We start from the raw sequence: 21,500 nt of genomic DNA on the forward strand, positions 1-21,500 counted from the left end.
ATTTCAAAGTGGGTTGGTATTGTCGATCACTTTAAAAATGTGCAGAGTTTAGTAAATTAAAAAAGGATACTTTTAAATACCATAAATAATTATTGCAAATGTCCTTCCTTCCTTTAATTTTTTAACAATAAGAATATGCAGCAAATTTACTCCTGTAAAAGGGATTTCGTATTTGGTACAACAATGGAACAATAAATCTCAGTGCGTAATTTTTTCAAAGTGCGCTGCAGCAAAGCTGACATCATGCACATCAAAAGTTATCACCATCTTGACTTCATTTTCAATTATTATCATTGAAGCAAATTTTTTAATATAGAGAGGAATGCTGGACCTTAACGATAAAAAAAAAGCATTTACCACACTAACCTTTTCACTAGAAATCTGCAAAGTTTACGCTCTCTGTCAAAAGAAGATTGGGTGGAAGGGTAAAAGAAGTTCGAAATGAAATCACTGTTGTTTTCACTCGTTCTTTGGCTGACACTGAACAAAGCTCACGGATTCTACGGAGGTTGTATGAGCTACAGCAGCAGTCCAAGCAACGTACCTGGACATATTGAGGTAAATTTTACTGTTGATTCTTTGTAAGATCTATTATTCACAATTCTAATGGAACATTAAAGAACTTATGGATGGCGAAAGGGGTAAAAAAAACCGTGCTAAAATACGAAACAGACCAACTTTAAACAAAAGCAACAGCCTCTTTTGCAAACTCATCATACACTGATGCAAAAGAAACGATCACCGATGAAAAACCAACAGTCACGCGCTGAATTAAACGTACCCTAGAGAAAACGTAACACGGAGAAAACGTACCCTTACGCGCGGAAAATTGGAAAATTAGAAAAAATAATATTATAAATTGTTGGGCTCAAAAAGCGTCCAATTTGAAGTCACTTTAAGAAATTGATTCTGAAATAAATATTTACGACGGAGTTATTTTCCTATAAGCTGTCATATACAAAGGTTTTTTAAATACCTATGGTAAATTCTCGAAACATTAGAATACTGGTGCCAAAAAGAAACCAACCGAACAAAAACAAAAACGCGCCACCCTCTTCTTATTGTCACGGGACTGTTTAGGGGTTAGTCTCTTTGAGAAATAAATTAAAAACCTACTTTTAATTTTGATAAACCAGCCCGAAATTGCAAAAATAAAAGTAAGGTGGTAGGTACGCTTTGGCGGATCCAGATCAGTGGGAGTTTGCATAAAATTTATGCTTGAAATGAAATATTATTGAATGATTACGAAAAGAGTGAATACAGTTATATATTTACTGGGAACTTATTTAAGTATACATAGAAAATAAGGTTTCACAAATGTTGAATAAATAGAATGAGTCAATTCGTTTCTTGAATGCGAGATTTTAGTCTTGATGGATAGACGCTTGCAAAGCACGACCTCTGGTGAGAAAATGGGATAGAACGGATTAACCGAGTTTGTCAGGCATTGCAGGCACATACCTTAGATCGGCAATCTATATTTAATTACTAAATAATTATATCCTCATACTTAACAACCATATACCATCATATATAGGAACTACGATCTTATCAAACAAATGTAACCGATCGTCCAAAGAAAGATGCAATTGATTACCCTTTTTCAGAATCCCATACATAGCTTTAGTAGCTCTTTCAATTGCATATTTTTTTGGTCTGAATAAAGGAACCCGATGATGAAAAGATATTTAAAATTTTTAACAATCAAAATTTCTTTACCGTTGAAATAAAAAAAAAAATTTCATCCGTTCTTAGTAAAAATAACTCGTATTTGAGAAAACGCACCCTAACTATGGAGATGTTTCCTTGAAGTTACTTTTTCTCCAGGCCACGATTTCTTCAAATTCCTCTTTTTACGCCATCTCGCGTTAATTCAGTGCAACGCTGTTGGTTTTTGGGAGTTGATTTTAGCAACTCTCCTATGCACTTATTCGGGCAAAATGAAAGTGAAACAGTGTTTGGACCTCAGCACAAATCAATACCGCTGACAACATTGCATTGTTTTTCAGGAAAAGTTATTTATAAATACCATGAAAATAATAAGATTTTAAATTGTACAAACAGTTTAGATATTTGTTAAAGTCGTACGTATTCCTACGCTAGAGTTCAATGTAGTCTCGTTCAACCAGACGCTTGGCTGTCTCCGTTAATATCCGACAAAACAGAGTCTCTCTTGCTTGTCGGAGATAAAAGAAGACAGCCGAGCGTTTGGTTGAACAAGACAAGAGTTCAATTTTGCTTGGATCCATACAATTTCTCAGAAATATTTCGATTACTGATACTACTTGCCATGCAAAATCACAAATCGTTGATTTTAATTAAATGATTATCGATAAAATTAACTCCCGTCAGTACTTCAGTACTTTGATTTGGTTTTGCATCGGTGTTAGTTTGTTTTGCATCGGTGTCTGTTGAGTTTGCAAAAAAAAAAAAAAGCTGTTGATTTTGTTTAAAGCTGGTCTCTTTCGTATTCTAGAACGTTTTTTTTAAAAGATTAAGTTGTTCGTTTTGCATTAACGTCTTTTTACCCTCTCCACCGCCCATAAGAGACTATACTAATTTTACAATATTCAAAATGAAGATGCCTTTTAACGGTGGAACTGTTCATGAAAACCCTGTATGTATGAGATATATCAATCAAATAAGGCTACAATCTTGTACTGTGAATTTCCTCGTAGAAGATGTTAAAGTTATAAAAAAAACCCGATATTTGTTGATAACATAATCGATGTTTATTTAATATTGAATCTTAAAAAATTTCAATATTTTTATTTCTAAATAACAAACTATTACAAAATACACAGACTACAAAATTTAATGGGGAAAAGTTATAATTGTTATTTTAAGGCCTATCTTGTAATTCTGTTACATGTCCTAATGATATATCTGGTTAATACATTTATTTTTTCTGAAATATTACATATAATATATATAAAACGTAATATACAATTTAAAATATATATATTTTAAAGGTTAAAATAAACTTTTTAAATGGATGGGAACTTCACCGAGGCCCATATTACAAATGCACAGAAAATGATGAAGGATCGGATGTGACAGAACGACGAAAGCAGTTCATAAAAGATAGAAATGATCCCGAGGCTTTTGGAAGTTGGTCGTTGGAAGAAGACAAAAATTTCATGGCAGACATTAAAAACCTTACACTTCTTGTTAATGATAACATTAGAGACGTTGTTCTAATGGTCAACAAACACGAAGGCTGGGAATTGGAAAGCTCAGAGATAAATCTACTTTTGCCTATAAACTCCAGTAAACTAGGACGATATGATGTAATGTAAGTAACCAAAAAAAAAAAAAAAAAAAAATTACGTCTCTGTTGGAATATATATATATATAATTTCAAGTTTCACCCAATTGGGGGAGCTGCCTGTGTAATAGATTCAAGGTCGTGTTTCCGCTTGTCGGAAAGTTCCGAGAAGTTGAGATTGGCTTTGTATTTATACTTATACAGTGTCTTTATCTGCGATGACACTACATATGTTTGTAACAGTAGTCCAATACATTTCATAAATGACGTACTGTGGGGCGCAAGCGGGCTTTGCATCATCATACGAAATGAAAATAACGTAAAATTTCAATAATCTAATATTAAATTAAACAATTGGTAAAATTCATTAAAATATATTTACACTCACTTATTTTTCCCCTTATGTTTGTATTTGGAACCTGTAACTTTCTTTTTTCTATAACACGTCAAATCTTATAACGGCGTACGAGCAGAGATAAAAGTCATCACGGGATTTTAAAAGATTTATTATTGTACAATAAAATGAAACTTGCATAACCATTTTGAGATGTACTTTTTGAAAAATTATCGTTAAATGAATATTTTCGATCGCAAAAAAGAGTTTCCCCGTGTTTAGTCAGTAATACAAAATATCCCAAAGATTCTGTATCTTCAATTTTTCCAACAAAACACGTCTGGAAACAGACAGCAGTCCTTTTGTGGGACATTCTGTGAAAGCTGGAAAATTATACCAACAATAAATGAACTGTTCATATATCAAAATTATACATAGTTATCATATGATATCATACATATCAAAATTTTACATAAAGAAATTAAGCTTTTATAGTTCTACATATAAGGCCTAGAAAAATCTGCACTGAAAATACATGTATTATGATACTAAAAATAGCGATATCGTTAATTACAGATATAAACCAAATTTCTGTCTTATTACCGACACATTATGAAAATCAACACCAGCATATACTACTTATAATGTTTTGAACTTACATGGTTGCCTATTAAAATAACTCAAGATGAAAATTGTTGAAGGGACTTGTGTCCGAAACTAGTGCTTAAAACACCGGAAGTATATAATAGAAAAACAAAATCAGCATGGGGAGAAAATATAATTCCGGAAAAAATACAATGACACAACAGCCCGGAAACATACTGAATAACATGTTTTATGGCTGTTCGACCAATAATTCCTTCCACTGAAAAAGACATATATGTCATGGTTTTAAAGCGATGATACAACAATATTCAATGCAAATAAACATCAAACTACATATAAATATAATTATTAAATGCTTATGTTTGGTTATCATCGGTACTATAATACACCAGGCCGTGTAGACACATTATTATACCGCGCCAATGCGCGATTTTCAATTTGTCTGCACGGCCTAGTGTGTTACAGGACCAACGGTATAGAAAAATAAGCATTCAATACTTATTGCTCATTTACATGAATATTCAAATATTTTATCGTACAATTGCTGAAAATATATAAATATAAGTAATTAGGAATCATTCTTTGAATGTTATGAGGTGATAATTTCGGCCGAGGTGTGATAAAATTTATCTTGAAACCCTTAGAGCTTTATTGGATTTGATCACGCCTCGACCAAAATTATCCCCTCATAACACTCAAGGACTAATTTTTATTCCTTGAATAATTAAAGAACATTCTTTGAACATTATGAGGTTGAACGTGATCAAATCTATCATAAAGCCATTCGGGCTTAATAATTACTTTATTTTAAATTTTGAAACTACTTTAAGGTAAAACAAACCACACAATCAAAATTTTCCCATTGTTCAATTTTTTGAAAAGAAGGTTTTGAAGTTCCTATGCTATTTTCCTTAAGTTGTTGCAATTTTTTAACATTCCAAGTTGTACATAAAGCAGTGTTGAATTTAATCGAGAAAGTTTGTATTATTTTTCATAAGACTATGAAATGAATTTTAAAATTATTACACATGTAGACAAATAAGGCAGATTTCATGCTTTTTAACAAAGAAATCCCCATTGTTGTGAAAAACTGCATCATTGAAACAAAATTAATTAATGTTAACATTAAACGTAAGAAAACTCCTTGAAAACTGCCTTTTTCGATTTTTGTTTCAAAGAGGCATTTCTTAAAAAATCATACTTTTGAAAACAACAGGAATAACTTCGAAATCCTAGTATGTTGTGTTAATTTTCTAAATTGGTCGAGTGGTTACGCGGTTAGGATAATTATTGACCAAGAATTACTTTTTTGACTAGGTTCGACTCCCGGAACGGTTATTCTAGATTTTTGTACTTTAATCGCATGAAAATGTATCATATCGATAATATTGAAAACATTCAATGTCAGAATAAAGCTATCTAAACGCTTGTCAATGTACTATTTTACATGTGTGCTTCATTTTCAGCACACCTGAACTGAAAGCTCAATTGAGCTATTCTGATCTCTTTCTGTCCGTAGTCCGACTGTCTGTCTGTAAACTGTCTACATTTTGAACTTTCTCTCTAAAACTGCTTGGCCAATTTCAACTAAATTTGGCAAAAGGTATTCTTCTGGAAAGGAAAATATAAATTGCAAAAATGAAAAAGCGATCCTTATTCAAAGCGGAGCAAACCTCGAAACTGAAAAAAAAGTTGGGTGTACTTTCAAAAATCTTCTTAAGAACTACTGAGTCAAATTCAACGCAATTCAGGATAAATGATCCTGATGGAAATGAAAAAAAATGAAAAAAATTATGATCTATTTCTTTTTCAGATCTGATTTATTACGAAAATGATAATAAAAGAAAGGCGTGTTTCAATCAGTTTATAACGTTGTGTTTGGTATTCCATAGTTCTAAAACGAGGTTCTTTGTTTAAAGCAGCCATGTTGGACGTATGATAAACGGGTCGATCTGACAAAGATATTCATGAATATCTTTGTTGTGTAACAATTCGCGTGCGAATGGAATCTTTGAAAAATACAAGATACTCTGGTGCCATTTTTGTGAAGTAAATTGAAATCAAATTTACCAATGCGTCGACAGTTTTCACATTTGACGTTGGTGTTATGTTAGCTTGTTTTGATTTTTCGTTTCAATTTCATCATAATGTATGCTTTATAACCTGGGGAACTATCGCTTGTATTTTGTAATTTTTATGTATCGATTCAAACATAGACTTCAGTAAAACAGGCAGTTGACTGTTTACCTGCACAAAATAAGCAAAATCTGATGTATTAACAAAGTACTAAAATAGAAATCTCGGTATGATCTTTTGCGTAATGTTTGATTAATGGAATGTGTTTCGTTGAGATGCTTAGAGTTTAATATCGCTGACGGAAATATGTAAGTATATACATGATTCATTTCGAAAAATAAATTGTGCTCATTATTTGTTTTAGTGCATGTTTCTTCTGTTTAATTGTTTACAATTTCTATTTACTAACCATACTTGAATGCTAAGCTTCGAATTATAAGCAAGATATAGTGCTTTGCTCACAATTCTATGTTTATACACGGATCTGAAGCCATGTTTTGTTACATTTTAAATGCTAAATAGGAAATACCAAGTTAAAAATCTAACCCTAACCCTAACTTACCCTAATGCTGAATGAAATAAACTCATGTGAGCAAAATATGACTCACACCTAGCAGAACTGTGAGCTCTGTATCTTGCCATAATTCTTCAACTGACGCTGACATTTTGGTTGATCATTAGAAATGTCTCGCTAAACGTTAAATACTTATACAAAAAAATTAAAGGATGATATGCTGTAACTACTTTCTAGTGCCCCCCCCCCTTTATTCGATGAATCATATGAATTCTACATCAATTTTGATAGTTTTTCAGGCACGAGTAAATAAAAACGACACCGTGAAAACAGTTTCATTGTTCTGACACGTATTTTTACGGGAATAAAGGCACTATCACTATTCACAAGAAAATATTACAACGGATAATCACCCTGGTTTGTATCCATCTGTTGTTTTTGAACAAAGATTGAACTAATGCGTGGGCCTTATTAAAATAAAGTGATATATCTGTCAATACATTGATTATAACATTTTTTATAGCTCTTTAACATGTCATGTGACAACACTTTTCATTCAAGTGTATTCGTCACTCGAGTGAGTAAGGTCATAAAAGTCACACGAGTTTACGCAAGGTAAACAATAGTCGTTTATAATGGGGAAGACCAATAAAATTTTTGAATGTTTTTTTAATTTAAGGAATTGAGCACATTAAGGTAAAATTTTATTCTTCACATTTATAGGAATTTTTAAAAATAAAATACAATAACTACGTGTATTATGATTTAAAAATAAAATAACTAGTAAATAGTTGAAGAAGAAAATGTACCTAATGCTGGAAGTTAACAGTGTAACCCTACCAAAACTTTAGTTTTATATCTTGCATAGAATATTATTATTTTCAGTAAAAATGGTATTCCATAAAGGTACAATGTCAAAAATTACGTGTATGCAAAAATAAGGGTAAAATTCGAATATATTACAATATTTATTTTTTTTTGTTATTCTACCGAGGGGCCGTATGATACAATATCCTTTGAGCGCCCATATCAAGTAATTGTTGCTCGGGTGAGTGATGTCGCCTCATGGGCCTATTGTTTCACCGTTCTTATTGTCATGAGTTACTTGAATTATTAACATATTCTTTTGAACAAGGTATTTCAAAATAACGTACGCATCAATGGAGAAAGTGGTTTTTTCTCCCTTTTCAAGGAAATTACCAGGTATGTCATTTTCAAAGATACATGTAAAGATCGTTTAAATCAAAAATCCATACTAAAAGTATGTATTGGCGAGGAAGCAATAGGCGAGAAAAAAAAAACCGTAAGGATAACGTTGTTCCACATGTTTATCTAGACTACTATTGAAATATGCGATGATTAATATGTAATCGGTGTGACCGTCGGGCCGAGTGCAGATTTTTATGATTTGAAACGCAGACAGTAGGATCTGCCCGATTCAAATCTTAAGACAGAGTTAAACTATGCATCGCGTGCTCAGTCTACATTATGACATCATGTTTCATACGTAAAACCTGAAAGTTGTGTCTTCGGCATATATCAGAAGAAAAGTACGCGATTCCTAGAATTTTTTATTTCTACTTTCAATGCTTATCCATTTTATAAAATTGATACATTTTTCTCTTAATTCTTGATTCAGTATCTTAAGGATCGGTTCCTTGGTGTTAATGTTTTTATTTTCCATCTAATAATTTGATAAGACATACAATGTACGTGAAACTAGTCTTATCTGCGGATTAAAGCACAGATGAAACTTAACTAGTTTGCATATTCAAATATTTTCATTTAAATTACTTTTGATTGACACATTGGAAAGTTTTGATTGAGTTGATGGACAATAAACATCGAAAAGCGCCGGTCATTTAATAAATGGCAGCCAATATGACAGCCTTCATGAGCTGCAAGAAAATTGTTCAGCCCTTAATACCACTAATTCAACTTTTATTTTTCACTGATTTTCGTATATATACGCGTTACCATAAGTTTCGCTTCGCGAGTCGGGCTACGTCCGCCTTTTGCTGCGCTCGGTATAATTACAACTCTGACGGTTTTTTAATTACCTTGAACACGCTCGACAGTAGAAATCAAAATGTTTTGTGTTTCCATCAAAATACAGAAACTATGGCCATCTTCTTACTTATGTCTATAAAGATCAAATACTGGTTGCAGTGTTGATAAAATGCGTCTAAAAGGTTTGTATTTTGCCTTTTTATACAGAACATACCTGCTATCTAAATGTAGTCGTCTACATAATGTGTCTACATTTAGATACGACTCTTCAAGCGTTACGGGTACTTAAAGGGGCATAAACACGATTTGGTCAAAATATATTTTTCTGTTTTTTGATATTAACAATGCTTCAGTAAGGCATTTCTAATAGTCATCTAAATTTTAAGTGTCACTCGTCGAGTTATAAGCGGAATACAGAGCTAACAATTAACAATTAACTTACCATACAAAGCTCACATTATGTTTTTGTTTACATTCTGAATTTTCGGGGGTTTTACCTAAAAAGAAGGTTAGATTTTCTGTTAAATTCCCGTTTTTAACTGACTTCAAGAAGCTGCTTGATTCCCAAGAGAATTTTCTTTAGAAACAAGTTATGATGGCTGGCGTTCATGAAGTCCTCAGCAGTGTTTCTAGTTGTTTGACCATGAGGAGTTTTTTTTTTAGCTAGTAAGAGTATTAGGCCATTGTTTGATATCGGTTTGTGTATTTCACTATTTAGGTATTCCATACGTACTATATCTGCTCTACTGCAGTCAGTTGTTATTCTGAGCCATTCAGTTGAAAGATCTCCTTAGTCTTTGGTTTTGGTCTTTCTATCTACTTTATTTCTACTTAAAGCTAATGGTATATTTTCCTCTTTATATTACCTATTGGATGTCACGCTCGTGTTCTGTTCAGCCATAGGGGTTTCAGTTGAGCAGCTTTTCTTGTTGCTTCTATTTGATTCTCCCTTCTCCCTTTCCTTTACATGGTCGTGTTCGGTTGAGTGTGTAACTTCCATAGTTAGAACTTGGAAACTGATGTAATAATCCTTTTCTTAGCTTTTTCTTGCGCAAATTGTTTAGTGATTTCGTCCTCTAGGTTGTCATCGGAGTCCATAACGTTTGGCAAAGTAGATCTGTAGACTTCTGCACTTTCCATATTAAGTATCATTTCGTCAAGGGTCCAAAAGTTGTCCAGACATTGGTAATTGTTGCAAATGAACTCCGTGCTTGTATTCTCATCATATTTGCTTCTCTTATCAGTTTTCACATGTATAATGTAGCCACTTTGACATCTGCTTAATTCGACTGTTCCGCCTTCTGCTTTTTCGCTGTATATTGGGTAGGTCAAATCTTTTTCTTTCTGTTCTGAGGACACATATTCGTGTGAATTTTGCTGCGAATCTTCATTTCAGTGTGTTTCCATTCAGCTAGTGTTGTCACTTTATGATGCCTCCATATGTATTAGACTGAGGTAGGAGTTTTGAACTTAGTTAACGATGTGTTTGGCGTCTTAAGTTTTAGTGCTGTCTTCTGTTAACTTTACGTGTGTTGGTATTAGCTATTTCATCATCCCTGTCTTGGGTTTCCTCAAGTGTCCCGTCAGGACATTGATCTTCAGTTTTTTGTTGGCAATTGGTCTTGTGTTTGCTGTTGTATATGTTTACTAGTAGCACTAAGTATGTCTTGTTGGTCTGTTGTCTGACTATTTGGCACGGATATCTGGTTGACGTCCTCTTCTAGTTAATGTCGGTATTTTCTTGTAGCTAGGTGTACTCCCGGAGTTGTCTAAAAGGCTGTAGTATTTGGTTTTTTGCCTAGCTGTATAAATGAATTTACCATTTAACATCATCTTGCATGTAGTGTTGTACAATATGATGGAGAATCTATGGTCTCCCCTTCTACTTCTACCTCCATCTTGGAATGAAATTGACACTTGTGTTCTGCTAGGTCGCCATTGTGTTCCGACCTGACTGGGTCATTGGCAGGGTAGTTGTAATTTGTGCCGTGTTCTCTCTGTGAGTAAAAGTCAATTATTGTTTGTGAATACATCCTATATGTGTTTGCTCTAATAGAAAAAAGCGATAGACAAAATTTGTCTATGTTTGCAATGCTCTCTGACCAATAACTTGATCGTGCCATTTTTTCTTGTTTAAGATGGATTCAGTTGATATGGTTTTGTCTCATGTGTGCATGTATATTGTTCTGCTCTACTGACATCAGTGAGGTTTCTACTTCTAGTTTCAATGTCAAAGGTATTCATAGCATTACAGTAAGCACTGATGGATGTAATCGATTTTGGATGCACACCGATGACATTAGATATTGATCATTGTCAGTAATATAGATATTGCACCAAGCACACAAATTGATATCAGGTGGGTACACACACATGACTATAGGAATTGAAGTACACAAATGAATATATTACAGCAAGCGGTGCCGATAGAAGGCTACGAGCAAGGCAGGAATGTGGTTGATATTAACCGTAGTTTGTGTCACAGGTGGTTTCACAGGTCACAGGATTGAAGGCAGGGATAACGCACAAAAGCAGGAGCAATATACATTGTAATGTAAACATACTGTAGGTATATTAGTTAGGGGTTGCAAAAAGTCCTTAAGATTGGGAGAAGAAAAATATACACATATCAAAACAAAAATTACAAGCCTTATGATTAAATGAAATCACAAATTAATTTTGTGCATGATATTTCCTGTTTAATCTTTTTATATAGATAACACATGAATTGTCCTTGATGAGTTTTCGGTAAATACATATCCTGATGTTTCAAACATTGCATGGCAATACTTTCAACTTCCGAATAATACTTAACGGTGATTCGAAATGCCCTAAAAGTCAAATAAGAAGTCGGTTCACATAAAATAGGGATCTAATCATCCAATTATCCGCAATAAATAAATGTTTTATCGAAAAATTCAAATATGTCCTTCGATAGACCACCTGTAGAAGTACTCCCGACTTTTTGTGACCGAGGCTTGCATAAACTTTTATACATTTTCGTTTCACTCGTGTATTTATTACAACAAATCAAGTTAAAACCTCAATATTTTTTTGGCATTTTGTTTCTTCTATTCTTGCTTTTCAAGGTTCCAAAATTTTATGGATGGATATTTGACTAATATGGGCCGAAGCGTTAACGTTTTTCAACAAGTAAAAGTGGACCCATACAACAGATCTGATACACAAAAACCAAACAGAAGTCCTGTAATCTTGGTGAAACCGTATTACAGGTATGTGAACTATGATAGCTAAAAGCAATATAAGAACACCAAAAATTATCTTTGACATATTGCATTAAAAGTATTATTGATATATTATTAATCACCATTTTAACCTAGCCCCCCCCCCCCTTACTATACCGTGTCTAAGTTTCTGCTTCCACCACTTTTTGCTTTATATTTCGAAAAACATAAAATACCTTTGTGCCCAAGGTACATTAGTTAAATTTACGTTTTCATTACTTTTCAGTCTTGAATGCAGAAAGACGCATACAATACACATACCAGTTGTTGTTAATGATTATTATTTTACAGAGTGAGCATTTTCTATGTTTATCGAAGCTGGACCTTTTCGAGATCTTAAAAAAAAAATCTGACAAGCACACATATTACTTTATTGGGCGTAAATATATTGTTTTCTTTTGCAATAAATAAGGCACCTTGAAGATTAAGATGGACCAATCTCTTCCATTTTGATATAAACCTTTTTTTGTTTTCTATGAAGGAATGTATGCTTACTATCAACCTCTATCATACAGGATTTAGTGTGGACGACTATTAGGTCTTTCAATCACAGTAAAAGGAAATACACTGGTACAGAGACGCATGATTTTTAAGGCCTTTCTTTTGTATTTGCATTATATTTCAGTCTGGAACATGGTAAGACACACACACTTCATATACCAGTCGTTGATAACGACGATGATAAAACAAAGTGTGAGTTTTCTTCATACGTCGAAGCCGGGGCTTTCCAGGTCCTTGTAAACAATCTTACAGCTGCAAAAATCGTAGAGATGAATGAAAAGGAAGTATGAAATAATTTGCTTATTTAAAACATGCATGATTATTAACATTTTAAAAGTAAATACCATATATAGATACTTGTAATTCGTGTTGTTTTTTTTTCTTATTTCATATCATGCACAATAGACATAATATACTATCTTTTTTAATTAGGACTGTGTTTTAACTATCAACCTCAATAATACAAGATTCAGCGTGGGCGATGCGTTTGCTCTTCCAATCACAGTAAAGGACTACAATAGGATATTCATGGTATCAGTGGCGGTTTATCATCCATATAACTATCCAATCGGAAGAACAACTGCTTTGGTACGTTCTGTTATTTTTCAAAATCATTTGTGACAATGAAATATAATTTTAGAAACAAACGATTTGTTTATTATCATGCTAATCTCGAGTCGTAAATAATTTTAATGGCTAGTGTAAAAAGACTAGCAATTGTAAATTACTGTATATTCCTAATTTTACGCGAGTACTTAATTCTGCGATTCCGATGTTGTTTTCTTAATCAAATTGCAAGAATAAAAGAGAGCACCAATTTTCAGTTAAATTACATATATAGTTCAGAGCTGTCTAAAAATAAAAGCAAGGTGTTAAAATCAACGAGGGTTGTTTCTTACTGAAGCTTATTGAGGCCAGTTCAGTAAATAAATTAATTTATATTGCATTACATCGCAATAGTTATTGCGTTTTAATGGAATCTTTTGCGTTTATTCGCATTGTATTTTGCTTTAAAACGCAAAAGTATTGCGATTAAACGCAAAGTGGATTGCGTTTAAATGCAATGTATTGTTTATTCGCAAAAAATTATAGCGTTTAAACGCAATATTACCTTTGCGTTTAAACGCAATAATTATTTGCGTTAAAACGCAATACTTTTGCGTTTAAACGCAAAACTTTGCGTTAAAACGCAATGTTCTTTGCGTTTAAACGCAATAGCTATTGCGTTTTATCGCAATCTTCTGCGTTTAACCACAAAACATATTGCGATTTAACGCAAAAGATTGCGATTAAACGCAATTATAGTTATTGCGTTTAAACGCAAAAAAATTAATCTTTCTGCCAAGGTGGCCTCAATGAACTTTCGTAGTTTCTTGCATTTTTTAAATATTAATTCTTCGCTTTAAACAAGTAATCTATAATATGTCAACACTTCACAAGAATGTGCCTTTGCCTTAATGCGTGCAGATACTTAGCTAAGTATGGAATAGGGGTTGGGGCTGCCCTTGCATTTGTCATGGCAACACGGGTTTGTATATGGCAAATATATGTAAAAATTGCAAATTAACTTAAAATGTACAATAAAATCAAAATTTGCTTTAAAACTCTTTAAGGAAGCATCAAAGAATCTAAAGAAATATTTGACTACTTCTTGTCTTGATTGTAGAAAAACTTGTTTTTATTATTTTATTATCTCCAAAAGAAAAAAAAATTAAATACCTCAATAATTGCGTTTGTTTATGTAACGATAAATGACATCAGTTATTAAACAAAATGGTATGTTATACGAACCTACATTTTTGGATCCAGTATCATTTGAAGGAGTTCCTGTAAAAAAGTTTCATTTGAAAACGACGCTAATTCATTGTAAATTTTATTTGTCATTCAGATGTATTTTAAAGTAACAGGAAGGACGGATCCTCCAGATTTCATAACACCAACACCACCAAACAACCAAGCGTATACTGTTTATGTAGGCGGACATTTCTATATCAATGTGTATGCAAAACCCACTGACACATCAAGGCAAGATATTTACCAAGCCCTTTTCTTCAATCTTGAAATTTGTTAATTTAGTTATAGAATATAGGTGTCGGATATTTTTACTCAGCAAATGTATATTTTAAATAGACGAATTATAAAATTCAACTTCCTGAGAAGAGACGGGACACGCGTGCAAAAGACAGCGATAGAGTCCGTTCCAGGAGACCCAACTGCAGTGTACATATCAATGGAATGGTCTCCTGTAGACAGTGATATCGGGAAACACATCGTGTGTGCAAATGCAGAAGATAGCAATGGGTATCGTTAGATCACCTGGAAATATTTTTCTATCATTTGCCTCTTAGTTGTTGATATAAAGTTTCATATGAATATCATTAAATGATTTTTTAACTTGCAATGGATAAAAGAAACCAAAACACTTTTTAAGTCCAAAGTTCATATAAATAATTTTGCAAGTCATTGCTCGTCCAAAAATGTGGGCCCTTTTATATTTTAAAATCTTACAATGATAAAAATAAGATTTTTTTCCTAATATTTCAACAAACTTGACTTTATTTAATTATACTTGATATTTTATAGAAAACCAGACAAGACTCCGTATTTTACATAATTTTTTTTAAAATGATTAAAATAAATACATCAGTTATTTTTTGACTACAAACCGCTCTGTTATAAAATCAAAGTGAAAGATCATTTGTATGAAATAGCGTTGGTTTAGTATGACCTATTTTAAAAACAATATTTAAAATCAATCAGACAATTTTTAGACCATTTTTGCGAATTTTCTATATATGCGTCTTTCTTTTGACTAAAATACTTTTAAGATGAGTCCCTAATCATCAAATGTTTGGTTAAAAGATTGTGTTCTTCTCCAATAATGATAAGTATGTAGGACATATCATAAACAATTTCAATTTTTTTTGGTACGTAATACAGCATTCAAACAAACAAGTTCTTATCAACTATTTATAAATAAAAATAAGTAAAATGCAATTTTGAATTTTATAAACCGATAAAACATTTTTACATAAAGAATGCGAAATACCAAAAATGAATACTTGTGAAATGTGACTTATCTTGACACATTTTTGTAATTTTATGATCAACTATTTTCTCTTTTGAGTTTTCGAATTATATCTGTTATATCTTAGAATACTAAAAATATAGGGGTTAATTAATTTTCTTTCTACAACTTTTAGATTTTGCTCCCTTTATTTGATATTGGAAAAAATGCCATAAATTATTTTTCTTCTGAAAATGCGTTAGTGTATTGGATTGTATGTTTTGTAGAGAGCAGTATATATATATATATATATATATATATATATATATATATATATATATATATATATATATATGTGTGTGTGTGTGTGTGTGTGTGTGTGTGTGTGTGTGTGTGTGTGTGTGTGTGTGTAAAGGACACATTGTTAATGCAAACTTTATTTCAGAATAAGTACGGTTAACTTGCGCTGCTTTAAAATTGTCGTAAAAGGTAAGACGGTTTTATAAAAACAAGTAGAAAGTAGAAATGTTCAATATAATCAGAATTATATAAAAGCATTAGGTAGAAAAAAAACTCCTTTGTTTAATGTAGACTGATACCTTATGGATATGTTTTACAGCCAGCATTTTTCGACCACATTCGCCTAAATCGGTAAGCGTTACTTTAATTTTTTTTTGCCGGGAATAGGATGTGTTATTTAAAATTTCGCCATATTTAGCTCACCTGAGCTTTTCTAAGTAAGATTTGTACGTTGTCTGTCGTCTTTGTCTTTGGCGTCGTTATTTTGTCGTAAAATGTTCACATTTTTATCTTCTTCTCGAGAATCACTAGGCATAGTTCAAATGAACTGAATACAAAGCATCCTTGGGAAAAGGGCTTTTAGACTGTCTACTTTAAGGAGGAGATTCGATAGCATTATTAATAATGTGTTGGTATTTCAAAAAAATATCTTTCTCTCAAAAGCCTAAAAATATCAAACTTGTGTGGAAACATTTTTATGAAGTGTTGATCTTGCACAAATCATGATCCCCGGGATAAAGTTGGGGCCACAAAATGTGTCAAAATATAAAGAAATTTATAGAAAAAAATCTTTTAAAATATTCTCCTCAAAAACCACTTGAGAAGACGAAGAATCAAGTTTGTTCAAATTATGATTGGGACACATTGAGTGAGGGTTGTGTCGATTTTTTAAGTTTGGGTATATAAAGAAAATTTTTGAAAAAAATCTTCTTTTGGAAATCCAATCATCCAGAAAGCTGAAACTTGCGTGAAAGTACGTTTTGTGCACATTGAAATTTGTCAAATCATGATTCCCGGGAGAGGGATGGGCACAATGGTGGGAGAGGGTGTTTTGAATAGAAATAGACAAACATTTTCTTACAAATAATGGAACAAAAAGGGGGCTTAATATATTACATAAAGATATGGCGATTTAATTTATAAGATTATTTTTTTTTACTTTTGAAGCAAAATCAACTGGGCTAAATTGTCAAAATATTTTCAATTTGATATTGTAATTTTGTTTAATCATTATTGTTGCTTTGGTAAGCAATGTGGCTTGTGGGCCATTTGTTTACCTAGTCGTTATATATGTTATAGGGAAAGCCTTATTTTGCGTCAATTCCATATCCACAAGACATAATTTGCCCGATTTCTTCATATTGCTTGTTTCCTGTCTTTGCTGCGACAGACAACACAGGGTAAGTCTTATTGCTTGTTTTATACGATGGAAACATAGGTAATCACAGATCACAAATTCACCGAAACGAAGCATCACCTTTATGAGGCATCACTTTATCATATTATATGAAAATCATAGTTAATAATCTTGGAAATCCATATGTACTGTAGTGTTGTTTGACGCAATATTGTATATCATATGTTAAGAATTGTTTGATAATCATTTGCTAATTTCACACGGAATTGTAAGATACAATGTTAATCAATGCAAAAATAAAAAAATATTATATCGCATTCTATGATATATCATATTTGATATATATTTTATACAATAGGTATCATATGATAAATTATTATCTATTACAATATCAAATGTTACAAAGTCATTTGATACAATAAAATATCACATAGTGCAATATCACATTTTACAATACATATCATAATATATAATATCATATATAATAATATATAGAAGATAATATCGTTTAATAACATTCAACAAATTGATACAATATCATATCATATCATATGATTTTTTGCAATTTAATGATATAATATTGATATAATATTGCATCATATAATTTACTATCATAAAATACTACATCATAGGAATCAAATTATACAAATTAACAACAAACACATCTATCACGAAAGTTTGAGTAAGGCAGGAGTTTTTGGCATCCTTTATAATGGAGATAAGGCTCTGTTTCTAAAGCTACCTCTGCGATTTATTTATATTATAGTTAAGTCAACCATGCAAGATGGTAATTGTACTTTATTAAACTTGTGACTAGTTCCAAAAATCTCAATGCCTCTAGCATTTGATTACCTTTACTCTAATTCAGCATCCATACATGCGATAATGAGAATAACAAGATTTATTATCTATACAAATGTGATAAAGATTGCACAGATAATGACTAAGATTTGTCTATCAAAAAGCACCTGCTTTAAAAACTTTAACCAGCTCGAAAACCATAACCTCATCCAGCACCTGAAACCTATGGCTCAGAGTCAGCATCCAGGCCTGTTAAATGCACAAGTATCATAAGACGCACCATCCTTGCAAGTTTGTTAAAGTTAGGACCAGATATAACGAAGAAGTGCACCTGCTCAAAAAACTTTAACCAGTTCAAAAAACCTTAATCTCATTCAATATCCAAAACATATAGCTAAGATTCAGCATTCAATACTGTCGAGTGCATAAGTATCATAAGACGCACCATCCATATAAATTTAGTGACGTTAGGACCAGGAATAACTAACTTAAAGATATACCAATCAGAGGGCACCTTTTAACCAGCTCAAAAAACTTAAACCTCATACAGAATCCGAAACCTATGGCTCAGATCCGGAATTCAAGCTTTTCAGGTACATCAGTATCATATGACGACTCGTCCATGCAAGTTTTGTGAAGTTAGAAGCAGTAGTAATTTAGAAATGGCTATCAAATGGCACTTGCTCCAAAAACTAAAACCGGCTAGAAAAAAATCGAAACCTTTCCCAGCATCTGAAATTCATACGTTCAGATGCATGATCCATGCAAGTTTGGTGAAGATAGCAAAAGTAATAACTTAGATACAGGACCTGCAACAAAAACTTTAACCAGGTCCGGATGCCGACGCCTGGAGTATAGCATAAGCCCCCCCCCCCCCCCTTCGAATTTGTCTCGGTGAGCTTAAAATCACATGTAATGTAAAGGTAAATTCATATATCATCCTTTTAAGTTTAATAAAACACCATATTTATTTATTAAAAAGGTTACTTACAGGGAATCATGTGAGGCATCACCCGCCGAAACTATGATTATAACTCTAAAGTTCTATAGAGTTAATAAAAAGACCTCACTATTCTTACTCACTTTATAGAACTTGTCAATGCTGCGTTATAATTATTTTTTATAAGATGGTAAAATAAAACTATAGCATTGTAGAATAATGCAATATAAACCAAAATGTATCTGTCTCTGTGAATGCAAATCATTTTAAAACTTTTAGAGGTATCGTTGAAATCACCAGCACGGACATGAGCGAAGAAAATATCACCATTTACTACAGCCCGGATGTGATAAATGGTACAATACACACCAAGATAGCAAAAGTAGAGTTCTTAGCCTTGACACCAGGTCCCCGACAAATATGTTTGAATGCCACTGATCGGTAAATGTTTTATTTATAATTCTTTGCCGAATTAAAAAAGTTTAATCTTTTTTATAACTAAAAAAAAAATTTAACCTGTTTTTTAAATACATGTTTTAGATTTGACTGGACAGTGGGGTGTCTTATTGTGGCAGTTGAAAGAAAGGGTAAAATTTAATTAAAGAATTATTATACAATGGTTCAAAGAAAGATATCATCATGAATATTACTTTCTTCAATGAATTAAAAGATTATTAGAAAATTCAGTGTTTATTAAAAACAAAAATCAACGTGACTGTACTTGACACATGAAGTTCGACGACGCTTAAGATTTATCATTTGGAGCTATATAAATTATTTGACGCTTAGAAGACCGCCTAACGCATAATGGCAATTTGACGCTGTCCTTAGATGAACACCTAACGCTTAATGACATTTTTGTCCTTTGTTGAATCACTGAATTTAACGGCTTTAAACATTTTACGCAAATTTGGAATTTCAGCAAGCGAAGTGAATTCTTGTAAAACAACCAAGAAATGTAATTTGTCTTGTTATTTTTTAACAACTTATATCACATAAGTAGTGAAATTTGATATAAATACATATTCTATTTAATAATTGAATTTAATGTTATAGATCCATGTGAATCCAAACCTTGTCATAATAATGGCAGATGCACAGCTTATAAAGATAAATCAGGTTTTACTTGTACTTGCCCCGAACGATTCAATGGTACATTATGTGAAACACGTAAGTCAAAAACATTCTTTATCATATATATATAAAGACATTACAAAGGTCAATCAAAAAATACAAAGACAATGTGGCTGTCTATTATATATTTTTCATGAAAGTCATATTTAACAGATTAATCTGTGCACCAACACTTATGTTATTGATATGCGAAGTTTTAGTCCATTTGATGAAACGGTATTTTTGTTACCCCTTTTTAAAAACAACATGTTTTGTCACCACGGCGCACGGTAACGTTCAAAACATGACGTCAATATTAAACACGCACAGTTTATAGATAAACCCCATCTTTATATCACGCTTTGTCTCTTGTGCCTCTCTCCTTACAATTTAAAATTGCACTGAACCACTTAACATCTTATTTGCACACATTTGTTCGGGAATCATAAGTAAGTTCTTCAAAGTTTTCATTTTCTAATCGTCTATCTCTTGGTGTACTGTAACGATAACCCTGAACGTCTGTTGACGTTACTTATTTTTTGACCAAATATTTACAGATATTCTACTCTCTTTCGGACTGTTTTATATTCAAAATACAATTACCACCACTCCCACAAATTTTTTTAAAGTTTAACACAAATTGCAAATAAATGTTGACTTATATTTTGCACCATTGAGCATTTTCACAGCTTGTGTCGGCTTTTTCCTGCGTTAAATTCATTTTGTTTGTACCTCTCGTTGCACCGTGACGTCTGGCGACGTCGATTTTTTTAGTCAATTCTAAAGAGGACTATCTGTCTTTAGTTACTAATATCTCTTCGACAAAACAATATATCCCGTCTTTATTTGGATCAAAGAATACCAAGACAAAACTTAATTTGAGGTTTCAATATTATTTGGTTTTAAGCCCAATTTACAGAGATATTACTTTACTATGGTTTATTGTTGACATAAAACAAATTTTGACCGTGCGCCGTGACTTCATTTTTGCAGGATAAGATTCTAAATAATTCTTAGAAATAAAGTATTTATTAACTTTTTTTCTTGCAAATTGTTTGAAACTGTTGTTAAACTATGTCTACCAAATTTAGTAATGACATGACGTTAAGTAACATAGCTATGACAAAAGTCTTCGTATTTTTTGATTGACCCTCGTATATTCTGAAAGTCTTAAGTTTAATTATGTATACATACAGTGGGTCTGGGTTAACAGTTTTACATTTTTACTTTTTTATTGAATTCAACAAGACCGATTGTTAGCATTTTGGTTCAAAGCATTTGTAGGATTACAAGAATCTAATCTGTAAACCACTATAACATTGCCATCTTTAGAGCCTTATAGGAGAGGTCAAATATGTAAAAAATGCCCAATTTTTAAAAAATCTTCTTCTCTACTTCAGCACAGGTGGGGACAAACACTCTTGATGT

The 21,500-nt window shown here is 32.3% G+C and overlaps 1 protein-coding gene across 1 annotated transcript in view; it reads left to right on the forward strand.

Moving 5' to 3' along the window:
- Nucleotides 1-331: 331 nt before the first annotated feature.
- The window catches only part of LOC128175251 (uncharacterized), a 51,921-nt gene continuing 30,752 nt past the window's right edge, over nt 332-21,500 (forward strand). Inside the window, 13 exon segments of the mRNA XM_052840743.1 lie at nt 332-558; nt 2,973-3,295; nt 11,898-12,041; nt 12,679-12,838; nt 12,987-13,142; nt 14,443-14,579; nt 14,685-14,855; nt 16,007-16,050; nt 16,181-16,212; nt 17,161-17,261; nt 19,239-19,400; nt 19,500-19,546; nt 20,016-20,129. Of these exon segments, the coding sequence (XP_052696703.1) occupies nt 442-558; nt 2,973-3,295; nt 11,898-12,041; nt 12,679-12,838; nt 12,987-13,142; nt 14,443-14,579; nt 14,685-14,855; nt 16,007-16,050; nt 16,181-16,212; nt 17,161-17,261; nt 19,239-19,400; nt 19,500-19,546; nt 20,016-20,129 (1,708 nt within the window). The 5' untranslated portion in view covers nt 332-441.

Source organism: Crassostrea angulata, chromosome 3 (assembly GCF_025612915.1).
Source record: "Crassostrea angulata isolate pt1a10 chromosome 3, ASM2561291v2, whole genome shotgun sequence".
NCBI lineage: Eukaryota > Metazoa > Mollusca > Bivalvia > Ostreida > Ostreidae > Magallana > Magallana angulata.